At 39.7% G+C, this 23002-nt stretch overlaps 1 protein-coding gene across 4 annotated transcripts in view; it reads right to left on the bottom strand.

The window, feature by feature from the left end:
- LOC115162910 (cadherin-23) overlaps positions 1–23002 on the bottom strand; it is a 712130-nt gene that overhangs the window by 208063 nt on the left and 481065 nt on the right. For all 4 annotated transcript variants that reach the window (XR_003869666.1, XM_029714423.1, XM_029714440.1 and 1 more), the window contains exons 22-27: positions 7512–7701; positions 6369–6514; positions 5724–5943; positions 5158–5310; positions 4839–4952; positions 1432–1580 (exon numbers count right to left, since the gene is read on the bottom strand). Coding sequence is in view for 3 of the 4 variants with exons in the window: in XM_029714423.1 (XP_029570283.1) it covers positions 1432–1580; positions 4839–4952; positions 5158–5310; positions 5724–5943; positions 6369–6514; positions 7512–7701 (972 nt within the window). In the remaining variant the exon portion in view is untranslated. The remainder of the gene's footprint in view (positions 1–1431; positions 1581–4838; positions 4953–5157; positions 5311–5723; positions 5944–6368; positions 6515–7511; positions 7702–23002) is intronic.

Below are 23002 nucleotides of genomic sequence, written 5' to 3'. Positions count from 1 at the left end.
TTGACTATGTTACAGAGATATGACTACGCTCTGACCGTGAGATGAATGCAGGCCCGGTCATGGAGATGACCGCTTTGACTGTAACTTGACCAAAGCACTTAGACTTGACCACAGTCCTGCATGTCCATGGATGTACTGCTAATTAAACAATGACACAAACTTCTGATCAAACCCTGACTTCAAGATAACCACATGGACTGGTGGAGTAAATGTTATTTGGGCCATGTTGTTAATGACAAGAGAAGCAGGTGCAAGCCCAAGGTTCTTCCAAAAGGGATAACAGCCTAAGTGGATGATGTGAATTGTTTCGTACATTTTGATTGTTGTATTAGCTACAATCTTGTAAAAAAAAGGGTTCCAAAAGTGTTATTCGATTGTTCCCAGGATTAAACTTTTTGGGTTCCAAGTAGAACGCTCTGTGGAAAGGGTTCTACCTAGAACAAAAGAGGGTTTTACATTGAAGCAAAAGGGTTCTACATTGAACCAAAAAGGGTTATTCAAAGGGTTATCCTATGGGGACACCCGAAGAACCTGTTAAGGTTCTAGATAGCACCTTTTTTTCTAAGAGCGTAGAACAGTTTGTGTTATTATTTTATTGTATTAAAATGTAGTTTGTTTTAGAAAATAAAAAGCTTTCTCAAGTTTGATATCCTTAAGAGCATAATATAGTGTGTGTGTAGGTATATCCATGTGTGTAACCATGTGTATGCTTGTGTGTATATGTATGTCTATGTGTGCACATGTGTTTGTGTGTGTCTGTGTACGCGCATGCATGACTGCGTACCTGCAATCGTGTGTGTGTGTGTGTGTGTGTGTGTGTGTGTGTGTATGTATGTATGTATGTATGTATGTATGTATGTATGTATGTATGTATGTATGTATGTATGTATGTATATATGTATATACATATATATATATATGTATATACATATATGTATGTATATATATATATATATATATATATATATATATATATATATATATATATATATATATATATATATATATATATATATATATGTATATATATATATATATGTATGTATATATATATATATATATATATATGTATATATATATATACATATATGTATGTATGTATATATATATATATATGTATATATATATATACATATATGTATGTATGTATATATATATATATATGTATATATATATATACATATATATATGTATGTATGTATATATATATATATATATATACGTATATATATATATATATATATATATATATATACGTATATATATATATATATATATATATATATATATGTATATATATATGTGTATGTGTATGTGTATGTGTATGTATGTATGTATGTATGTATGTATGTATGTATATATATATATATATATATATATATATATATATATATATATATGTGCCGCGCGTGTGTCAGCCTGGCTGTGTACCTGCAGGATGCTGGATCCTATGGGGACATTCTCCAGTATGCTGGTCTCGTAGCTGTTCTGGAGGAAGATGGGTCTGTTGTCGTTCACGTCCAGTACTTCTACAAACACTGTGGCTGTGCCTGTCCTCCTGCTGCCTGCTGGACCATTGTCTGAGGGATACACACATTTACACATTACAAAACTAACACTGTGTGCATATGTCAGTAAGTTTCTGAGAAACTTGGTCGTGAACATACTTTTAATATATGTATCAACAGTAGACTATTGAAGTAAGTAAGTCAAGATCTTTGAAATCTTTGCAAGTAAAACTAACTGTATAATCCAATCAATTGGTGTGAATGAAATGGAACAAGTCACATCCTCTAGATTCCTTGGAGTTCTAATTGATGAAAAGTTATCCTGGAAAGATCATATTCAATTTGTCTGCTGCAATGATGTGATGTGACTTGTTGTGTGTGATGTGATGAAATCTGTTGGTATTATCAGAAAGATTAGTGGTTTGGTTCATCAGGCTTGCTTCCTAACACTTTACCATAGCTTAATTTACAAATATCTCATTTACTGTAAAATTGCCTGGGCCAGTACATTTGCCTCCTACCTACACATATACTTATCATACAAAATAAATTTGCAAGGCTAGCCACCTCTAATTACCTAGCTCCATTTGCACCTTTGTTTAAGAAACTCAATATCTTGCCTATTTACGACATCAATGTATGCCAATTATGCATTTTCATCTACAAATACTGTACCTCCCTGACAGTTTACCTTTCAATGGATTCTTCAGGGTTAATTCTGAAATCCATTTATATAAACACAAAACATTGTGATAACCTTCATCCTCTCCACTGCCTCACCTCACATACTGTAGTCAATTCTCTATCAGATACAGAGGTACCATACTCTGGAATTCTTATATTCACATTGCCAAAACCTCATCATCCCTCAGTAACTTCAAGCGAAGACTCTGGGTTAGCCTCATGAACCAAACTACTCAGTAATCTCCTCCACATAGCCCAAATCTCACACACTCACATCCACACATAAACACATGCACACACACACATTTAAACAAAACATATACTGTTTAGAATTTTTTTATGAACGCTGATCGGTTCATTTGTACAGTTATGATTACTGAGTTTTGTTATCTGTTTAAACAAACCGTTTTTTTGTTGTACTTACGTATTGTTTATTGTTTTTTTGTGGTGTGGTTTTTATACAAGCCCTTTGGCTTCCAATCACATCTGGACACCGTTTTTTTATTTTTTTTTATCTGTATTGTTGTTTATCACTTATTTTATTTGGTGTAAATAAATTAAACCTTAATCATTAAAACCATACAATAGAAACCAAAAATGGACACAGTCTGAGTCTTTGCAAACCCCATTTTTTAGAACATACCAGTGGGATACTCAAAGTTCAGCCATGTTCAATCATTTCTGAGGTAGTTACATGAGTACTCTCTTCTCTGAATCCCCCCCCTTCTCTAAATATATACTCACAGTGAGGAGTCTGAACGGCCCTATCAGCACACACATGGACATCCCAGAACAACTCAGATAAACAGTTTCAACAACAACACGAAACCTCAGACGTTAGCTGCATCCCAAATGGCATCCTATTCCATAGACAAGTCCACTACTTTTAACTAGAGCTTTATGGGCCCTGGTCAAATGTAGTGCACTAAATAGGGAACAGGGTGGCATGTGGGATGCAAGCCTTCTTGGTCTCTTGTCACATCCTGACCATAAAGCTTTTATTTTCTATGGTAGAGTAGGTCAGGGTGTGACAGGGGGTTTTCTAGTTGTTATTTTCTATGTGGGGTTCTAGTTTAGTTTTTCTATGTTTGGTGATTGGTATGATTCCCAATTAGAGGCAGCTGGTAATCGTTGTCTCTAATTGGGGATCATACTTAAGCAGCTTGTTTTTCACTTGGGGGTTATGGGATATTGTTTATGTATAGTTATATTATAGTCACGGTTCGTCTATTCTTTATTTGTTTTGTATTTGCATTTACGTTTCACTTTATAATAAATTATGTGGAACGCTACTCACGCTGCGCCTTGGTCCAATCATTCATCTAACGAATGTGACAGTCTCTCTTTGGTAAGATTATGAAAAGCAACTGTCTTTTTCACTAAGTACACCAAGGTTTCAGAGAAAATGAAAGCAATCCTGAACAAGCACTGGCATATTCTGCAATCAGACAAAAAAATTGCACACCTCTTCAAGGAACCCCCACTGGTGGTCTATAAGCGTGGTCGCAATATTGGAGATAGTTTGGTGAGATCTGACATGCCCCCTGAGCCCATTCAGACACTCTTGACACCTATCCCAAATGGGAACTACAAATGTGGCTCATGCGCACAGTGCAATACCACTATAAAAGCGTCTTTCTTCAGACACCCACATACAGGTCGTAAGATCCCTGTTAGGGGTATCATCTCATGCAAGACCAAGTAATCTATCTCATCACCTGTTTATGTGGAAAAGCCGATGTAGGACAAACGAAAATACAACGCATAGCTGAACACCGCAGCTCAATCAGGTGTAGAACACTGACTATCCAGTAGCAGCTCACTTTGTTGAAGCTAACCATCCCATCTCCTCCCTCAAATACACAGGCATTGAGCATGTTGCTCTACCAAGGAGAGGAGATAACATCGAGATCCTACTACTACAATGGGAGGCTTACTGGATATCCTATCTAAAAACATTGACCCCTAGTGGTCTGAATATTGACTTTGATCTCAGGCTCTTCTTATGAACACATTTTCCTCTATGAACAAGTCTTATACATTTTAAGTTCTTTTTACAGCTTATTAGCGCATACCTAATATGTTCCCCCTGTTGATGATGTTCATTATACATTAAGATTGAACCAAAAGATTACATGTAACAAAAACGATATACAAAATTATTATGTGAAATTGAATGAAACAATAATGTATGTTGATGCTGATATGATGTACACTATTCAATTATGTTTCTATATGATAACAATAGCGTAATACAGCGTAATATGTCATATACAATTTTTTAACAGTTTCATTAATTTTAATTAACTTAATCATTATGACACACCCCTCACTATTGTCATTGGTTACACTAATTGTACTGTGTGTCTACATAACCTGGTTCAAGTATTCATGACATTACCCTGAGGAAGGCACAGTGATGCCGAAACGTTGGTAAATACCCATTAAATTGCTGGGAGATTACACATGGAGTGTGTGACTTTCTTTATTTTGATAGTTTAAAGATTATGAAAAGGAACAGAGACCGTTGCACAACAAGACTTGCATGCATCACTTCTCGCTTCTCAATCTCACAGATGTACAAAAGGTCTAAATACACAAAGTAGAAAGAAAGATGAAAAATGCTCTTATAGGACAAGGACTTACCGATAGCCTCTATGACCAGTGAGTATGTAGCCTGTGTCTCTCTGTCCAAGCCAACCACAGTCCGAACCACACCATCTCTGAAGCCAACACTGAATTTACCATCCTGGTTACCACCTGCAGAACACAACACACAGATGGTGGAGTATTACATGTATATCTCGGCTATTCACTTATACACATGAATGAACGCAAGTATGCATACACACACATACACATAAACAAGTAGTAGCACATTCACATAATACAACTCTACGTCTTGCCCAACCACTCACACACACACGCACACACAGTCTGCCATGGCCTTAGTTTGACCTCTGACCTGTGATGAAGTAGCTGAGCTCGGCGTTAAGGCCGGCGTCATTGTCAGAGCAGTTGAGGCGAGCCACCACATGGTCCCTGGGGACGCTCTCCTGCAGGGACACGTTGTACACCTTGGGGAAGAAGGTGGGGGTCTCGTCGTTGGCATCTAGGACTGAGGGACACAGAGTGACAGAGAGACAGGCAAGCAGACAGACAGACAAAGAGAGACAGAGAGACACATTGTATCTTGTAAAATAACTTTCACCATGCTCAATAGGCAGACAAGACACGCAACACATTTAACAGATTGTCATTAATCTCCCAGCGCTTCTAAAATATATGCTTCTGACCAGCAGGTAGTGCTATTATACTAAGCAAAATACTGTCTTGAATCAGTCTTTATATGGTGTAAAATTTGAATGTTGGACCAGCCATGACATGCATTCACAAAGCGTCTCAAAGTAGGAGTCCTCCCTGTCAGGTCCCCCCTGTCTTAGTCATTATGATCTGAAAGGCAAAACTGATCCTAGATCAGCACACCTACTCTGAGACAGTAAGTGATTACAGGCCCCGATGCTTGCAAACCTGTGATGGTAAGGGTGCTGGTGGAGGTGCGTGGGTTCTGCCCTTGGTCGTACGCCACGATCCTCAGGTGGTACAGGCTAATCTGCTCGCGGTCCAGAGTTGCCATTGAGTACAGCACGCCCGTGGTGGTGTTGAGATAGAAATCAACGCGTGGTATGCCCACCAGTAGCCCCATGGTAACCATACCATTCTCCTCCTGATCAGGGTCCTCCACCTGGATCTGATGAAGGAGAGGAGAGAGGGATTGAGTAGGAGAGAGAGAGGAGGAAGTGAGTGTAGAGGGAGAGAGAGAGAGAGAGAGAAGAGAGAGAGAGAGAAAGGGAGAGGAGAGGGAGAGAGGAGAGCAGGCGGAGCAGAGGAAAGGATGAAAGAAGGGAAGGAGAGGAGAGTAAAGGAAATGAGAGGAAAGGGGAGATCGGAGAAGGGAAGAGTAAGATGAGATGTGGGGATAAGAGCCAGAGGGGACAGAGCGGGAGAGAGATATGGAAGTGGTGGGGAGAATAGAAGTGAGAGGAGGACATGACAGACAGGGGAATACAGAAACAAAGAAAATGTTTAATTAGCCTTCACACACTTCCATCTGATTAATCTGATACAATTACACAAGCATCTAACTCTAATGACATATTGTAATGGTGTACTGACCTTGAACACAGAGGATCCACTAGGCAGGCCCTCTGGCACCTCGGCCACAAAGGGCAGGTTAAGGAAGATGGGGTCATTGTCATTAAGGTCCAGCAAGTTGACGTACACCGTGGTGCTGACTGAGGAACGCAGTGGAGGTCTGCCAACTGGAGTGGGCGCCAGAGGTACAAACACAGCATTTACAGGAGCACAAAACTCCAATAAAAGTTTTACCAGAAGTGGCCAAGGCTAGCTAGTGATAGCCAACTTAGCTTCAGCCGGCTGGTGTGCAACCGTGGCAAAGTTGGTTTGACATTGGAAAGCCTGGGGCTAGTTAGGGACCATCAATAAATTACAAAATGTAAATGGGACATAGTTTAAATATAACTTTTTTTTGCCTCATTAAATGCGTTTAAATTTGAATTTCTACAATTTATAGTTGGTTTGAGTTTTTTAAGTCAAGTAAATTTGGAGCCATTGACATTCAAAATATTGTGTAATTTAATGATGGTCCCTAATAGCCCCATGGGGATATCGAATGTCAACCAAATTTACCATGGGCATTACGATTGGGTCGCATGCAGCTGCGCTCCGAATTGATGATTACTTTGGTGCTGCCAGCTGTGGGCATTTGGGCAGGATTGAAATAAACCCAACCCAAGGAAAACTGTTACGGCACCCTTCATTCCTTGACATAGCATTTTTTCCTATCATCTCGCAAATCTCAGTTTTGGACGAGAATGACTTTATAACCAAAATTATCCTATTTAAACTTTGTAGTCAATTTTGACATTAGAATAAATGTTTCTGACTAATATCAATGCCACATAAGCCTTTTTCTAAACGAGAAGTGGCTTTTTGGGGCAGTTACTCTTTAAAGTAGAAACTAATTTATGAACGCACACTGTAATTTAGATACAGACATAGTATAGGCTGACAGACTGACAGACTCTTCAGGCCCAGACAGTTGGACACACACACACACACACACACACACACACACACACACACACACACACACACACACACACACACACACACACACACACACACACACACACAGAGACCCACACTCCCAGATAAACAGCTAGCCGGCCAGACACACAGAACAACAAACCAACCGACCAACCAACAGACAGAGTTCTGGCCTGGTGTGGGACTCACGATCGACAGCAGACACGATGATGGTCCTCATGAGCAGGATGTCTTTTGGGTTGGACCTCTCTCTGTCCAGCACGGCCCCGCTGGTCCTGATCTTGCCCGTGTTGCTGTTGATGGTGTAGAAGGGGTTCTCTGGGCTGATGCTGTACACCACTGTCCCATTGTCCCCAACATCTGGGTCTATCGCTAGCACCTGGAGGGATGTATGGTGGGGTGGGGGATAAGGGGGGAAGGGAAAGTGGGAGAGGAGGGAGATGAGAGAAAGGAGGAGGGAGGGGGAGGAGTGGGGAGGAAGGAGTGAGGAGATATAGGAAGAGAGAAGAAAATAAGGAGATGAGAATATGGAGGAGTGAGGGGAGAGAGGAGGTATGATGAAAGAAGGAATGAGTCTTAGTGGGGGAAAATCTGACACTACATCACTTCACCCCCACCGCACAACAACAGTCAGGTGAGAGAGAGAATTAAAAACATCTCTCCCCCAACCTAATATCTAACGTGATATGTAATTTATACGCTGGGCCGAGAGGGCGGCTAAAAACACGGCATGATTTTTTTAAAGAGCTGATCAATTATTCACCGCACTGACGAAGAAAACGCTGGAAACTGGTTAATTGGTCATTAGAGGAACAAAGGTTTTGCAGGTCTTGAATTATTAAAGGACTAGGTAGATAGACATCTCTGAGCCGTACATTGATTTGGTGAAACTGGAGGGCGCGCAATTCAAATAAATAATCATAAAAATTATGGATATTAAACATCAAGGTACATATAAGTGTCTATTATTGGTTGAAAGCTTAAATTCTTGTTAATCTAACTGCACCATCCGATTTACAGTAGCAATGACAACGAAAACATGCCATGCGATTGTTTGAGGACGGCGCCCCACATCAAAATATTTTTCCACCGGCACAGGTTTCATAAATTCACAAATAGCGATTAAATAATCACCTACTGTTTGAAAATCTTCCTATGATTTGTCATCCAAAGGGTCCCAGCTATAACATGTAGTGTTGTTTTGTTAGATAAAATCCTTCTTTATATCCCAAAAAGTCAGTTTAGTTGGCGCCATCGATTTGAGTAATCTACTCTTTCAACATGCATAGAAAGAAATCTACCCCTAAACTTTGTTTCAACAAGTCAAAATATGTTTCTATTCACTCCTCAGATACCCTAACATGTAATCAAACTATAATATTTCTTACGGAAAGAAGTATGTTCAATAGGAAACCGATTTTAGCAGGTGCGTCTTGTCTTCATGGCGTGCGCAAACACGAATTTCCAAGACCTTGTCCCTGTACAATTTCTTATTCGTTTTGGAAGTTACAAGCCTGAAACCTTGAATATAGACTGCTGCCACCCTGTGGAATTGCATCCAGGGAGCTAATATCCAGTATGCCCTTATACTTGCCATTTTAAGAGGATGGTCTCTCAAAGAAAAAACATTTCCGGTTAGTTTTTCTTTGGATTTTCTCCTACCATATGTATTGTGTTATATTCTCCTACATTATTTTAACATTTCTACAAACTTCAAAGTGTTTCCTTTCCAATGGTATCAATTATATGCATATCCTATATGCATATCCTGGCATCAGGGCCTGAGCAACAGACAGTTTACTTTGGGCACATCATTCACATCAAAAGAATTATGAAAAAAAATTGTAAGAGAGGAGCGAGAGAGGGAGAGAGAAAAAAAGAGAGAGAAAAAGAGAGTGGACAGTAGTGGAAGGAGATTTAAGGGTGAGGGGAAACTTATTCATAGGTAGCCCCAAAGTCCATTTAAATTAATCAATCTAAGTCTTAGGAGAGAACATAAAATTATAATATGCAAAAACATTAGCCTTGTCTATTGAACTGTGGCCTCCACTTACATAGATATCAGCAGGAAGAGAATTTTGTTTTTTAATTAGGTAAGTAACCTCATTAGAGATTAGATGACCAATTGTGTGTGTGTGTGTGTGTGTGTGTGTGTGTGTGTGTGTGTGTGTGTGTGTGTGTGTGTGTGTGTGTGTGTGTGTGTGTGTGTGTGTGTGTGTGTGTGTTGTAGGGCTCTAGCCTTTTCCCAGGGCATTGAGACCAAATTCATCTGCTCACTGTGCTCTGCAGGTGGCACACATCAACCCTTTGGTCAGAGGGGTGCAAGAGGGACGAGGGTGAGTACCCTCAGAGCACCAATGTAAGGGAAATCCAACACTATGAAAAGGTGCATCCAACAGAAGGGAAAAGTGTTCATATTAAATTATATAGGGAGGAAGTGAAGAGAGGGAGAGGGAGAAAGACAAATAAAATTCTATGTTCCAACACCACCACTCGTTCTTTCCTCTCCTCTTTATCGCTCCATTCCTCTGTTGTTCCACGATGATGGATAAAGTGCTCAAATTAAAGACAGATACATATGGAGGGAGTGAAGAGAGGGAGAGCATCCAAGAAAGACTACTACAGTGGTTGCTCAACTAAACGTTTTGAGATTATGCTGCGGGACTTAAAGAATTGAATTCAAATATTAATACAAAAAATGGATCACAGAAACAATGAGAAAATATGGAAAAACTATAAATAATGAAACGTTAATTATATAAAGCAGCCCATGTCGGCCCGTGCCCAATCATCATCAAGAGATATGCTGGACCCTATGTCAGAGAGGTGTTTTTGGGACCACATTGTGTCTATTGTCCTGCTAATAGCCCTTGTGAAAACATGTTTTCAAAAGGCTTCCAGGGCCGACAGAGAAGTTCCTTACTTTTCCCGCCTTGTTTAAAAAATAACAATATTTTGGAGATTATTTTGTTTTCAAATAACCTAAAGTGAGCGATTGTAATCTGAATAAAGGCCAAAATAATATTTATAAAGGCCAAAATATTTATTTCTGTTCATAGAAGGAGAAAATCCAAAAGCCGACCGTGCCTATTTTTTGGAAAAGGACATCCCGGCCAGCCATATAGTGATGCCTCTTGCACTGAGATGCAGTGCCTTAGACCACTGTACCATTCGGGAGCCATGACCAATATGACCAATATATAATGTCCTGCTAATAGCCCATCCCAGAAACTTTGTTTGCAGAATTCACAGCCTGCTACGCTTGTGAAAAACAGGGTTAATAATAATAATACTTTTCCCCCTTCCACTTGTTAAAGGTTCCAATTGATGACGTATTTTTTTATCAATTAGTATATTTGAGTTTAACCACAATATTTGTTGTATTATTTGTTCTGTATTTTCTGATGGACTAAACTGAAATTGCAACCAACTTTCTATGGCTTGATTAAAAAATAACTCTATTTTGGAGATTATTTTGTTTTCAAAAGTGAGCGAGAAAAAGGCCATTTTTGAACATGGGGTGAGACATTCTTACTAATTTGCAAATAAAGTCAGTTTGTTATTTTGAATGATTTATTTCTCTTTTTAGAGGGAGAGAAACCAAAAGCCCACTGTCGCCTCATGGGTCTCCCGGTCACGGCCGGCACGGGTATCAAACCAGCATCTGTAGTAACGCAGTTCGCACTCCGATGCAGTGTCTTAGACCGCAGCTCCACTTGGGAGGCCCCATTTACAATGTTTTTAACCTGTTAAGGGTATAGGGGGCAGTATTTTCACGGCTGGATAAAAAAATGTACCCGATTTAATCTGGTTACTAATCCTACCCAGTAACTACAATATGCATATACTTATTATATATGGATAGAAAACACCCTAAAGTTTCAAAAACTGTTTGAATGGTGTCTGTGAGTATAACAGAACTCATTTGGCAGGCAAAACCCTGAGACAGATTCTGACAGGAAGTGGATACCTGATGTGTTGAATTGACTTTAAGCCTATACCATTGAAAAACAAAGGGGGTGAGGAATGTTTTGGCACTTCCTATTGCTTCCACAAGATGTCCCCAGCCTTTACAAAGTGTTTTGAGTCTTCTACAGTGAGATCTGACCGAATAAGAGCCTTGGAACTGTGATGGCCCATTAGACACCTTGCGCGCGAGTTGATGGTGGGTACTCTCATTCCGAAACGTTTTAAAAGAGAACCCAATGGTCCGCCTTGAATTTTATTCATGTTCTGGTTAAAAAAGGCCCTAATGATTTATGCGATACAACATTTGACATGTTTGAACGAACGTAAATATATTTTTTCCGTTCGTGATGTGAAGTGAAGTCCGGCTGGCTTAGATCATGTGCTAACAACACGGAGGTTTTTGGACATAAATGATGAGCTTTTTTGAACAAAACTACATTCGTTATGGACCTGGGATTCTTTGGAAGTGACATCTGATGAAGAGAATCAAAGGTAATGGATGATTTACATAGTATTTTCGATTTTAGATCTCTCCAACATGGCGGTTAGTCTGTATCGCAATGCGTATTTTTCTGGGCGCAGTGCTCAGATTATTGCAAAGTGTGATTTCCCAGTAAGGTTAATTTTAAATCTGGCAAGTCCATTGCGTTCAAGAGATGTAAATCTATAATTCTTTGAATGACAATATAATATTTTACCAATGTTTTCTAATATTAATTAATTATTTTGTTGTCATGACTTGACTGCCGGTATTGGAGGGAAACGATTTCCTGAACATCAACGCCATAGTAAAACGCTGTTTTTAGATATAAATATGAACTTGATAGAACTAAAAATGCATGCATTGTCTAACATAATGTCCTAGGAGTGTCATCTGATGGAGATTGTAAAAGGTTAGTGCATAATTTTAGCTGATTTTATGGTTTTGGTGACGCCTGTCTTTGAATCGACAATGCATTACACACAGCTATTATCAATGTACTCTCCTAACATAACCTAACTTTATGCTTTCCCCGTAAAACCTTTTTGAAATCGGACAACGTGGTTAGATTAAGGAGATGTTTATCTTTCAAAGGCTGTAAGTTAGTTGTATGTTTGAGAAATTTGAATTTTGACATTTATTTGGTTTCAAATTTGCCGCTCTTGAAATGCACCTGCTGTTGATAGGGTGCGCCACGGGTGGCACGCTAACGTCCCACATAGCCCCAAGAAGTTAATGCTGATCAATTTCCTTGCACAAAGTATCTATTGTCCTGCTAATAGCCCATAATGGCTCTGTACAACATGACCGGTCGGGAGTAGGCTACAGTAATACCGTAAGAGCAAAATAATCCTAACATTTCCACACCATAATTGTAGTCTAACCAATACCCGCATGGGGATTCAGTGAAAATAAAAATCTCATTGATTTATCAAGCGCTGTCTTGACCTCTGAATGCTGTCTTTGCTCCCTTCCACTTGCCTCTTCCATTCATTTTGAAAGAGTATTTTCCAGTAAACATAATCAGTGTTCTAACTCCCCCTTAAGCTGGTCTGGATCAGTGAATCAGTGACAGAGGGCACCGTACTAAACCACAAATCGCCTTTAACTTCTTACATCTAGATGTTCCGCTAGCAGAACACCTATCCAATGATAGGGCGTGGTGCGAAATACAAACTCCTCGAAAATCCGAAAACTTCAATTTTTCAAACATATGACTATTTTACACCATTTTAAAGACAAGACTCTCCTTTATCTAACCACACTGTCCGATTTCAAAAAGGCTTTACAACGAAAGCAAAACATTAGATTATGTCAGGAGAGAACCCATTTTTCAAGCTAGCATATAATGTCACAAAAACCAAAACCACAGCTAAATGCAGCACTAACCTTTGATGATCTTCACCTAGGACATTATGTTATACAATACATGCATGTTTTGTTCAATCAAGTTTATATTTATATCAAAAAACAGCTTTTTACATTAGCATGTGACGTTCAGAACTAGCATTCCCACCGAACACTTCCGGTGAATTTACTAAATTACTCACGATAAACGTTCACAAAAAACATAACAATTATTTTAAGAATTATAGATACAGACCTCCTTTATGCAATCGCGGTGTCCGATTTTAAAATAGCTTTTCGATGAAAGCACATTTTGCAATATTCTGAGTAGATAGCCCGGCCATCACAGGCTAGCTATTTTGACACCCACCAAGTTTTGTACTCACCAAACTCAGATTTACTATAAGAAAAATTGGATTACCTTTGCTGTTCTTCGTCAGAATGCACTCCCAGGACTTCTACTTTAACAACAAATGTTGGTTTGGTTCCAAATAATCCATAGTTATATCCAAATAGCGGCGTTTTGTTTGTGCGTTCAAGACACTATCCGAAAGGTAACGAAGGGTGACGCGCCTGTACGTATCGTGACAAAAAATGTGTAAATATTCCATTACCGTACTTCGAAGCATGTCAAACGCTGTTTAACCTCTAGGGGCTATGTGGGACGCAAGCGTTCCACCCCTGGTACACCCTATAAACAACAGGTGAAATATCAAGGGCGCCAAATTTGAAAACAATTAAATGTCATAATTCAAATTTCTCAAACATACAACTATCTTACACCCTTTGAAAGATAAACATCTCCTTAATCTAACCACGTTGTCCGATTTCAAAAAGGCTTTACGGCGAAAGCATAAAGTTAGATTATGTTAGGAGAGTACATTGACAATAGCTGTGTGTAATGTTTTGTAAATTCAAAGACAGGCGTCACCAAAAGCAGAAAACCAGCTAAAATTATGCACTAACCTTTGACAATCTCCATCAGATGACACTCCTAGGACATTATGTTAGACAATACATGCATTTTTAGTTCTATCAAGTTCATATTTATATCCAAAAACAGCGTTTTACTATGGCGTTGATGTTGAGGAAATCGTTTCCCTCCAATAACCGCCAGTTAATCAGCACAACAAATTAAATAATTACTATTCGAAAACATTGGTAAAATATTATATTGTCATTCAAAGAATTATAGATTTACATCTCTTGAACGCAACCGGATTGCCAGATTTAAAAATAACCTTACTGGGAAATCACACTTTGCAATAATCTGAGCACTGCGCCCAGAAAAATACGCTTTGCGATACAGACTAACCGCCATGTTGGAGAGATCTAAAATCGAAAATACTATGTAAATAATCCATTACCTTTGATTCTCTTCATCAGATGTCACTTCCAGGAATCCCAGTTCCATAACAAATGTAGTTTTGTTCGAAAAGGCTCATAATTTATGTCCAAAAAGCTCTGTGTTGTTAGCACATGATCTATGCCCGCCGGACTTCTCTTCATGAACGAGGGGGAAAAAAAATATTTACGTTCGTTCAAACATGTCAAACGTTGTATAGCATAAATCATTAGTGCCTTTTTTAACCAGAACATGAATAATATTCAAGGCGGACGATTGCATTCTCTTTTAAAACGTATTGGAACGAGAGTACCCAACATGAACTCGTGCGCCAGAGTCTAATCGGCCACCACCGTTCCAAGGCTCTTGTTCGGTCAGATCTCACAGTATAAGACTCAAAATACTTTGTAAAGACTGGTGACATCTAGTGGAAGCCATAGGAAGTGCTCAACGATTAATAAGCCCCTGTGTGTTTCAATGGCATAGGCTTAAAGGTAATTCAACACATCAGGTATCCACTTCCTGTCAGAATTTGTCTCAGGGTTTTGACTGCCATATGAGTTCTGTTATACTTACAGACACCATTGAAACAGTTTTAGAAAATTCAGTGTTTGCTATCCAAACCTGAACAATAATATGCATATTGTAGCTTCTGAGTTGGTGTAGGAGGCAGTTAAAAATGGGCACATATTTTTTGCAAAATTCTCAATACTGCCCCCTAGCCCTAAGAAGTTCAAATACATTTTTATGCGATTTTTCTCGTAAAATAGCGATAATATTCCGACCGGGAGACGTCGTTTTCGTTCAAAGACTGGAATTGTAAAATGGACTCTCCACATGCACGCGCGCACTGGTCTCATTGTTCTCAGATCGACCACTATCCAAATGCGCTACTGTTTTTCAGCCAGAGACTGCAGAGTCATCATTCAACGTTCTGGCGCCTTCTGAGAGCCTATGGGAGCCTTAGAAAGTGTCACGTTACAGCAGAGATCCTCTGTTTTCAAAAAAGAGGCTAAAGACGGCCAAGAAATGGTCAGAGAGGGCACTTCCTGTTTGGAATCTTCTCAGGTTTTGGCCTGCCATATGAGTTCTGTTATACTCACAGACACCATTCAAACAGTTTTAGAAACTTTAGGGTGTTTTCTATCCAAATCAAACACTTATATGCATATTCTAGTTTCTGGGCAGGAGTAATAAACAGTTTAATCGGGTACGTTTTTTATCCGGCCGTGAAAATACTGCCCCCTATCCATAACAGGTTAACCTGTTACATCTAGGGGGCAGTAATTTCACGGCTGGATAAAAAACGTACCCGATTTAATCTGATTATTAGTCCTGCCCAGAAACTGGAATATGCATATAATTATTAGCTTTGGAGAGAAAACACTCCAAAGTTTCTGAAACTGTTTGAATGGTGTCTGTGAGTATAACAGAACTCCTATGGCAGGCAAAAACCTGAGATGCTTCTGTTCAGGAAGTACCCTGTCTGAACATTTCTTGCCCTTCTTTATTATCTCTGTCGTTTACAAAGGATCTCTGCTCTTACGTGACACTTAGCACGTCAACAATGGAGTCTCAGGGCCCGCGAAAAACAGGAATGATGTCATTCAAAGCCCTGGCTGAAGCACACGAGAGCAAATGCTGAGTGGTCAGTCAATGGACTAAGCCTTAGGCGCGTGACACGCCCCGCCCCCGGCTTTTGGTTTTTTCCTCAGTTTACAGACAGGCAGATTCCCGGTCGGAATATTATCGCTTCTCTACGAGATAAATTGCATAAATATTGGTTTTAAACAGCGGTTGACATGCTTCGAAGTACGGTAATGGAATATTTCGAAATTTTTTGTCATATTTTGCGTCATGCTCGTGGCCGAGATTTAGCGTTGGGATAGTGTCTAGAACGCACGAACAAAACGTCGCTGTTTGGATATAACGATGGATTATTTGGGACCAAACCTACATTTGTTATTGAAGTAGAAGTCCTGGCAGTGTATTCTGATGAAGAACAAGCAAGGTAAGAAAATTTTTCTTATAGGAAATGTGATTTTGGTGAAGGCTACACTGGGTGGGTGTCTAAATAGCTAGCCCTGTAACGCCGGGCTATGTACTTACATTATTGCAAAATGTGCTTCATCCGAAAAGCTATTTTAAAATCGGACATATCGAGTGCATAGAGGAGTTCTGTATCTATAATTCTTAAAATAATTGTTATGCTTTTTGTGAACGTTTATCGTGAGTAATTTAGTAAAATCACCGGAAGTGTTCGGTGGGAATGCTAGTTCTGAACGTCACATGCTAATGTAAAAAGCTGGTTTTTGATATAAATATGAACTTGATTGAACAGACATGCATGTATTGTATAACACAATGTCCTAGGTGTGTCATCTGATGAAGATCATCAAAGGTTAGTGCTGCATTTAGATATGGTTTGGGTTTATGTGACATGATATGCTAGCTTGAAAAATGGCTGTGTGATTATTCCTGGCTGGGTACTCTGCTGACATAATCTAATGTTTTGCTTTCGCTGTAAAGCCTTTTTGAAATCGGACAGTTTGGTTAGATAAAGGAGAGTCTTGTCTTTAAATAGCTGTAACATAGTCATATGTTTGAAAAGTGTAAGTTTTCGGATTTAGAGGAGTTTGAATTTCGCGCCCCGCCCATCATTGGATATTGGAGCAGACGTTCCGCTAGCGGAACGTGTAGATGTAAGAAGTTAACCTCTATGAGATCGGTGACCCCCCCATGGGACGGTTGCACTAATGTGATTAGCACGAGGTTGTAAGTAACAACAACATTTCCCAGGACATAGACATATCTGATATGGGCAGAATGCTTAAAATCTTGTTAATCTAACTGCACTGTCCAATTTACAGTAGCTATTACAGTGAAATAATACCATGCTATTGTTTGAGGAGAGTGCACAGTTATGAACTTGAAAATGAATCAATAAACAAATTAGACACATTTGGGCAGACTTAATACAACATTTTGAACAGTAATGCAATGGTTCATTGGACCAGTTGAAAACTTTGCACATACACTACTGTCTTCTAGTGGCCAAAATCTAAATTGCGTCTAAACTGGAATAATACATTATGGCCTTTCTCTTGCATTTCAAATGGTAGTATTTAGAGAAAACAACATTTTTGGGACGGGCTATTAGCAGGACAATATACTTTTTCCCGTATATTCAGATTACAACCGCTGACTTTTGGTTATTTGAAAATGAAATCATCTCCAAAATATAGCTATTTTTAAACAAGGACTGAAAATTAGATTGTGAACTCTGCAAACAATGTTTCCAGTCCAAGAATGAGAATAGTAAATTACTGTAATTAATACATTCGTTCAATACATTGGAATACAAAATAAGCCATCCATCAACCCGTTATGAGCCAGAGATGAGAGGATCACCAAAACTAAAGGTACGTTTGTTTCAGTGCATTTTCTTGAAAAACAATTGTATAGCCTATCAATGTGTATGAATACTGTGTAATAAAATCGATAATTGTGTACTGTGAATGTGTTTTTGCAGAGCATACAACCATGCCAACAACCATCCGTGGAGATCAGTGGACAAATAGCTGCACCAAAAATAACGCATGGTTCCACAGAATACCCAGAATATTGGGATGGATCCCGAGGCAAATGTATCTTCTTCATCAACATCTTTATAGTTTGTAAATAAAATAATGAAACAACTATTCTCGCCAGCTTTGATTCATGCCTGGGCCTGCAGGACACACATTTCTTAGTTTGTCGGACAAATCATTGGGTCTAAACTACAGAACAGTTAGCAGGACAATTAGAAGGACAATATACACTGCTCAAAAAAATAAAGGGAACACTTAAACAACACAATGTAACTCCAAGTCAATCACACTTCTGTGAAATCAAACTCTCCACTTAGGAAGCAACACTGATTGACAATAAATTTCACATGCTGTTGTGCAAATGGAAGAGACAATAGGTGGAAATTCTAGGCAATTAGCAAGACACCCCCAATAAAGGAGTGGTTCTGCAGGTGGTGACCACAGACCACTTCTCAGTTCATATGCTTCCTGGCTGATGTTTTGGTCACTTTTGAATGCTGGCGGTGCTTTCACTCTAGTGGTAGCATGAGACGGAGTCTACAAGCCACACAAGTGGCTCAGGTAGTGCAGCTCATCCAGGATGGCACATTAATGCGAGCTGTGGCAAGAAGGTTTGCTGTGTCTGTCAGCGTAGTGTCCAGAGCATGGAGGCGCTACCAGGAGACAGGCCAGTAGAGGCGCCACCAGGAGACAGGCCAGGCCATTGTCATGCTGGAATACCCATCTGCGACCCATTTTCAATGCCCTGGCTGAGGGAAGGAGGTTCTCACCCAAGATTTGATGGTACATGGCCCCGTCCATCGTCCCTTTGATGCGGTGAAGTTGTCATGTCCCCTTTAGCAGAAAAACACCCCCAAAGCATAATGTTTCCACCTCCATGTTTGACGGTGGAGATGGTGTTCTTGGGCTCATAGTCAACATTCCTCCTCCTCCAAACACGGCGAGTTGAGTTGATGTCAAAGAGCTCTATTTTGGTCTCATCTGACCACAACACTTACACCCAGTTGTCCTCTAAGTCATTCAGATGTTAATTGGCAAACTTCAGACGGGCCTGTATATTTATTCTTGAGCAGGGGGACCTTGCGGGCGCTGCAGGATTTCAGTCCTTCACGGCGTAGTGTGTTTCCAATTGTTTTCTTGGTGACTATGGTCCCAGCTGCCTTGAGATCATTGATAAGATCCTCCCGTGTAGTTCTGGGCTGATTCCTCACCGTTCTCAACTCCACGAGGTGAGATCTTGCATGGAGCCCCAGGCCGAGGGATATTGACAGTTCTTTTGTATTTCTTACATTTGCGAATAATCGCACCAAATGTTGTCACCTTCTCACCAAGCTGCTTGGCGATGGTCTTGTAGCCCATTCCAGCCTTGTGTAGGTCTACAATCTTGTCCCTGACATCCTGGAGAGCTCTTTGGTCTTGGCCATGGTGGAGAGTTTGGAATCTGATTGATTGATTGCTTCTGTGGACAGGTGTCTTTTTTACAGGTAACAAGCTGCGGTTAGGAGCACTCCCTTTAAGAGTGTGCTCCTAATCTCAGCTCGTTACCTGTATAAAAGACACCTGGGAGCCAGAAATCTCTCTGATTGAGAGGAGGTCAAATACTTATTTCCCTCATTAAAATGCAAATCAATTTATAACATTTCTGACATGCGTTTTTCTGGATATTTTTGTTGTTATTCTGTTATTTTGTCTCTCACTGTTCAAATAAACCTACCATTAAAATTATAGACTGATCCTTTTTTTATCAGTGGGCAAACGTACAAAATCAGCAGCGGATCAAATACTATGTTAAACATGTTAAATTTGTAGTGTAGGCCAATTAATTGTGCTAATATTATATACTTATTATGTTCTGGCCCACCAGCATCCAATTGATATAATAGGATTTGAAGCAATAGCCCTCCCGTGTGTGGTCAACTATTTCAGCACAGTTTCGTGCTGCTCTGAGACAAGCATGGGGACTGGTCTTTTATTTTATTTTCACTGAATCTCCGTTTGGGTATTGGTTAGCCTACAATTAGAGTGGCTAGGACAGGCAAGCCCCATGCTATTGTGGAGGACTTAATTCTTCCTGCTGCCGTGGATATGGCTGGGACAATGCTGGGGAAGGCCCCAAAAACTATACAATCGCTTCATCAAACAACACTGTTTCACGTAGCATCAGTGACATGGCTGTAACACATATAATTCACTGGTGTCATGACGTTGGCCTGTGGGTAAGGTTTATGACCCCCCCATAAATACCTTCTCCCTTCCCCTCTCTCTCTGACCCTACCTAAGGACTGGAATAGCCTGTGTTAAATATAGAGAGTCTGGGAACATCAAACATGGGGAAAGGAACCATCTTTTGATAATAAAACCAGTTGGAAATATGCTTGATAACTTAATGAGTATGTATGTCAGTTCATTGTTATCTGAGACATTATGATTGAGGACAGGACGACATAAACTTTACCTGAGAAAGTATACACCCTCTAGTTATCAGAGTCACATGGAATTGTTATGCAATTGAAATGTTTGATATTGAAATTGTTTGTTAGGAGATTAAATGTAATTTTAGCTTCCAAATGAGAGAATTGGGTTTTCATAAGGAAAGTGCCCTGCTGATCAGTGGCCCAACCCTTTGTAGAGACATGGGGTTATAAACGATGGGGCGCCTCCTTCCCCCCCTCTCCACTATATAAGTCTTTGACGAAAATACATTTCTGTGTTCCAGTACGTGAGGACTGCAGCCTCTACGTTATAAGGACAGACACATATCAAGAACAGAACTAAGCCAACCTCGGCGTGAGCTATGGTATGAACTGGTATGAACTTTGAGCTTATTCACTACAGAAGTGATACTTCCTAGCCGTTGAGTTAGCCGCTGCTAACGTGGGCTAGGAAAGGACGGACGACGGATCCAGTCTAACAACCAGACGAAGATACCACCACCATTGACATTCTTCCACTACACAACAGGAAGATCTGTTGGCCAACCACGGCCAGCATCTACGACCAATCTACCGAAGCGCAGCTCAGAGGAAATATTTATTGCATTTTCCTTTTCCAAATGGGCGGTAAGTTAGAATGCATAAGATAATGTATTTACGATAGCATAGCTGCTGTTTCTTTGTTCCTAAGTCTTCCCGCCCTTTCATTCAGGCCCAACCCCCCTTTCCTTTGTGTAACCAGCTTTCATACAGGTTCCGTTCACCAGGGGTGATTTCTGTATGACATTGTATTCTGTGTATTTGTAATTCTGTGTGATTAGTTAGGTATTTAGTAAATAAATAATTAAACCCAATTTTGTATTGCTGATTCAACTTGTTAGCCAGGGTTCGTGAAGATAACCAAGAATTTATAACTTTCATGATGAGATTGAAAATAAGATAATATTGACTGCTATCGATGTAAAATATTACTAAGTATTTTAAGAGTTTATTCAGAAGATAACAGCTCTATAAACGTTCTTCTGTGGTGCCCCGACTTTCTAGTTAATTACATTTACATGATTAGCTTAATCAGGTAATATTAATTACAGAGAAATAATTTTATAAGTTAGCATGTCATATCACTTAATCCGGCATAGCCAAAGACACGACACTGGTTTATATGAGAAGCAGTAATTGTTTCAAAACATGGCTGAGAAACTATTTGAAACATTTACTGCTTCACACACAAGCCAGTGAATTATATGCGTTATAGCTGGATGAGTCAACTGACACGGCTTCTGGTATATGTCTGTTACATTTATGGGGGGTCAAATGAGGAAGTCATCCTCTTCTGCAAACCACTGGAAACCAGGACAACATGAGAGGATATTTTTAAAGTACTGGACAGCTTTGTGACATCAAATTGACTTTGGTGGTCAAGATGTTCTGGTATCTGTACTGATGGTGCAAAAGCCATGACAGGAGACATAGTGGAGTGGCAACGCGTGTGCAAGCAGTTGCTCACGCAAAACATCAGTCTCAGCGTCAACAGTGAAGCGGCGACTCCGTGTCGCTGGCCTTCTAGGCAGAGTTTAAAAGAAAAAGACATATCTCAGACTGGCCAATAAAAAGAAAAGATTAAGATGGGCAAAAGAACACATCCACTGGATAAGAGGAATTCTGCCTAGAAGGCCAGCATCCCAGAGTCGCCTCTTCACTGTTGACGTTGAGACTGATGTTTTGCGGGTACTATTTAATGAAGCTGCCAGTTGAGGACTTGTGAGGCGGCTGTTTCTCAAACTAGACACTCTAATGTACTTGTCCTCTTGCTCAGTTGTGCACCGGGCCTCCCACTCCTCTTTCTATTCTGGTTAGAGCAAGTTTGCGCTGTTCTGTGAAGGGAGTAGTCCACAGCATTGTACGAGATCTTCAGTTTCTTGGCAATTCTCGCATGGAATAGCCTTCATTTCTCAGAACAAGAATAGCCTGACGAGTTTCAGAAGAAAGTTATTTGTTTCTGGCCATTTTGAGCCTGTAATCGAACCCACAAATGCAAATGCTCCAGATACTCAACTAGTCTAAAGAAGGCCAGTTTTATTGCTTCTTTAATCAGCACAACCGTTTTCAGCTATGCTAACATAATTGCCAAAGGGTTTTCTAATGATAAATTTGCCTTTTAAAATTATAAACTTGGATTAGCTAACACAACGTGACATTGGAACACAGGAGTAATGGTTGCTGACAATGGGCCTCTGTATGTACTGTAGATATTCTATTAAAAATCAGCCGTGTCCAGCTACAATAGTCATTTACAACATTAACAATGTCTACACTGTATTTCTGATCAATTTGATGTTATTTTAATGGACAAGAAAATGTGCTTTTCTTTCAAAATCAAGGACATTTCTAAGTGACCCCAAACTTTTAAACGGTAGTGTATTTGAGAGTGGATTCTCGGCCCTCACTAGCATGAAAACTAAATACAGGCACAGACTGTGTGTGGAAAATTATTTAAGACTGATACTCTCTCAAAT

This window comes from Salmo trutta, chromosome 2, assembly GCF_901001165.1.
Source record: "Salmo trutta chromosome 2, fSalTru1.1, whole genome shotgun sequence".
NCBI lineage: Eukaryota > Metazoa > Chordata > Actinopteri > Salmoniformes > Salmonidae > Salmo > Salmo trutta.
The sequence above is the reverse complement of the archived record's forward strand: the minus strand, read 5'-3'. Positions and strand labels throughout refer to the sequence as shown.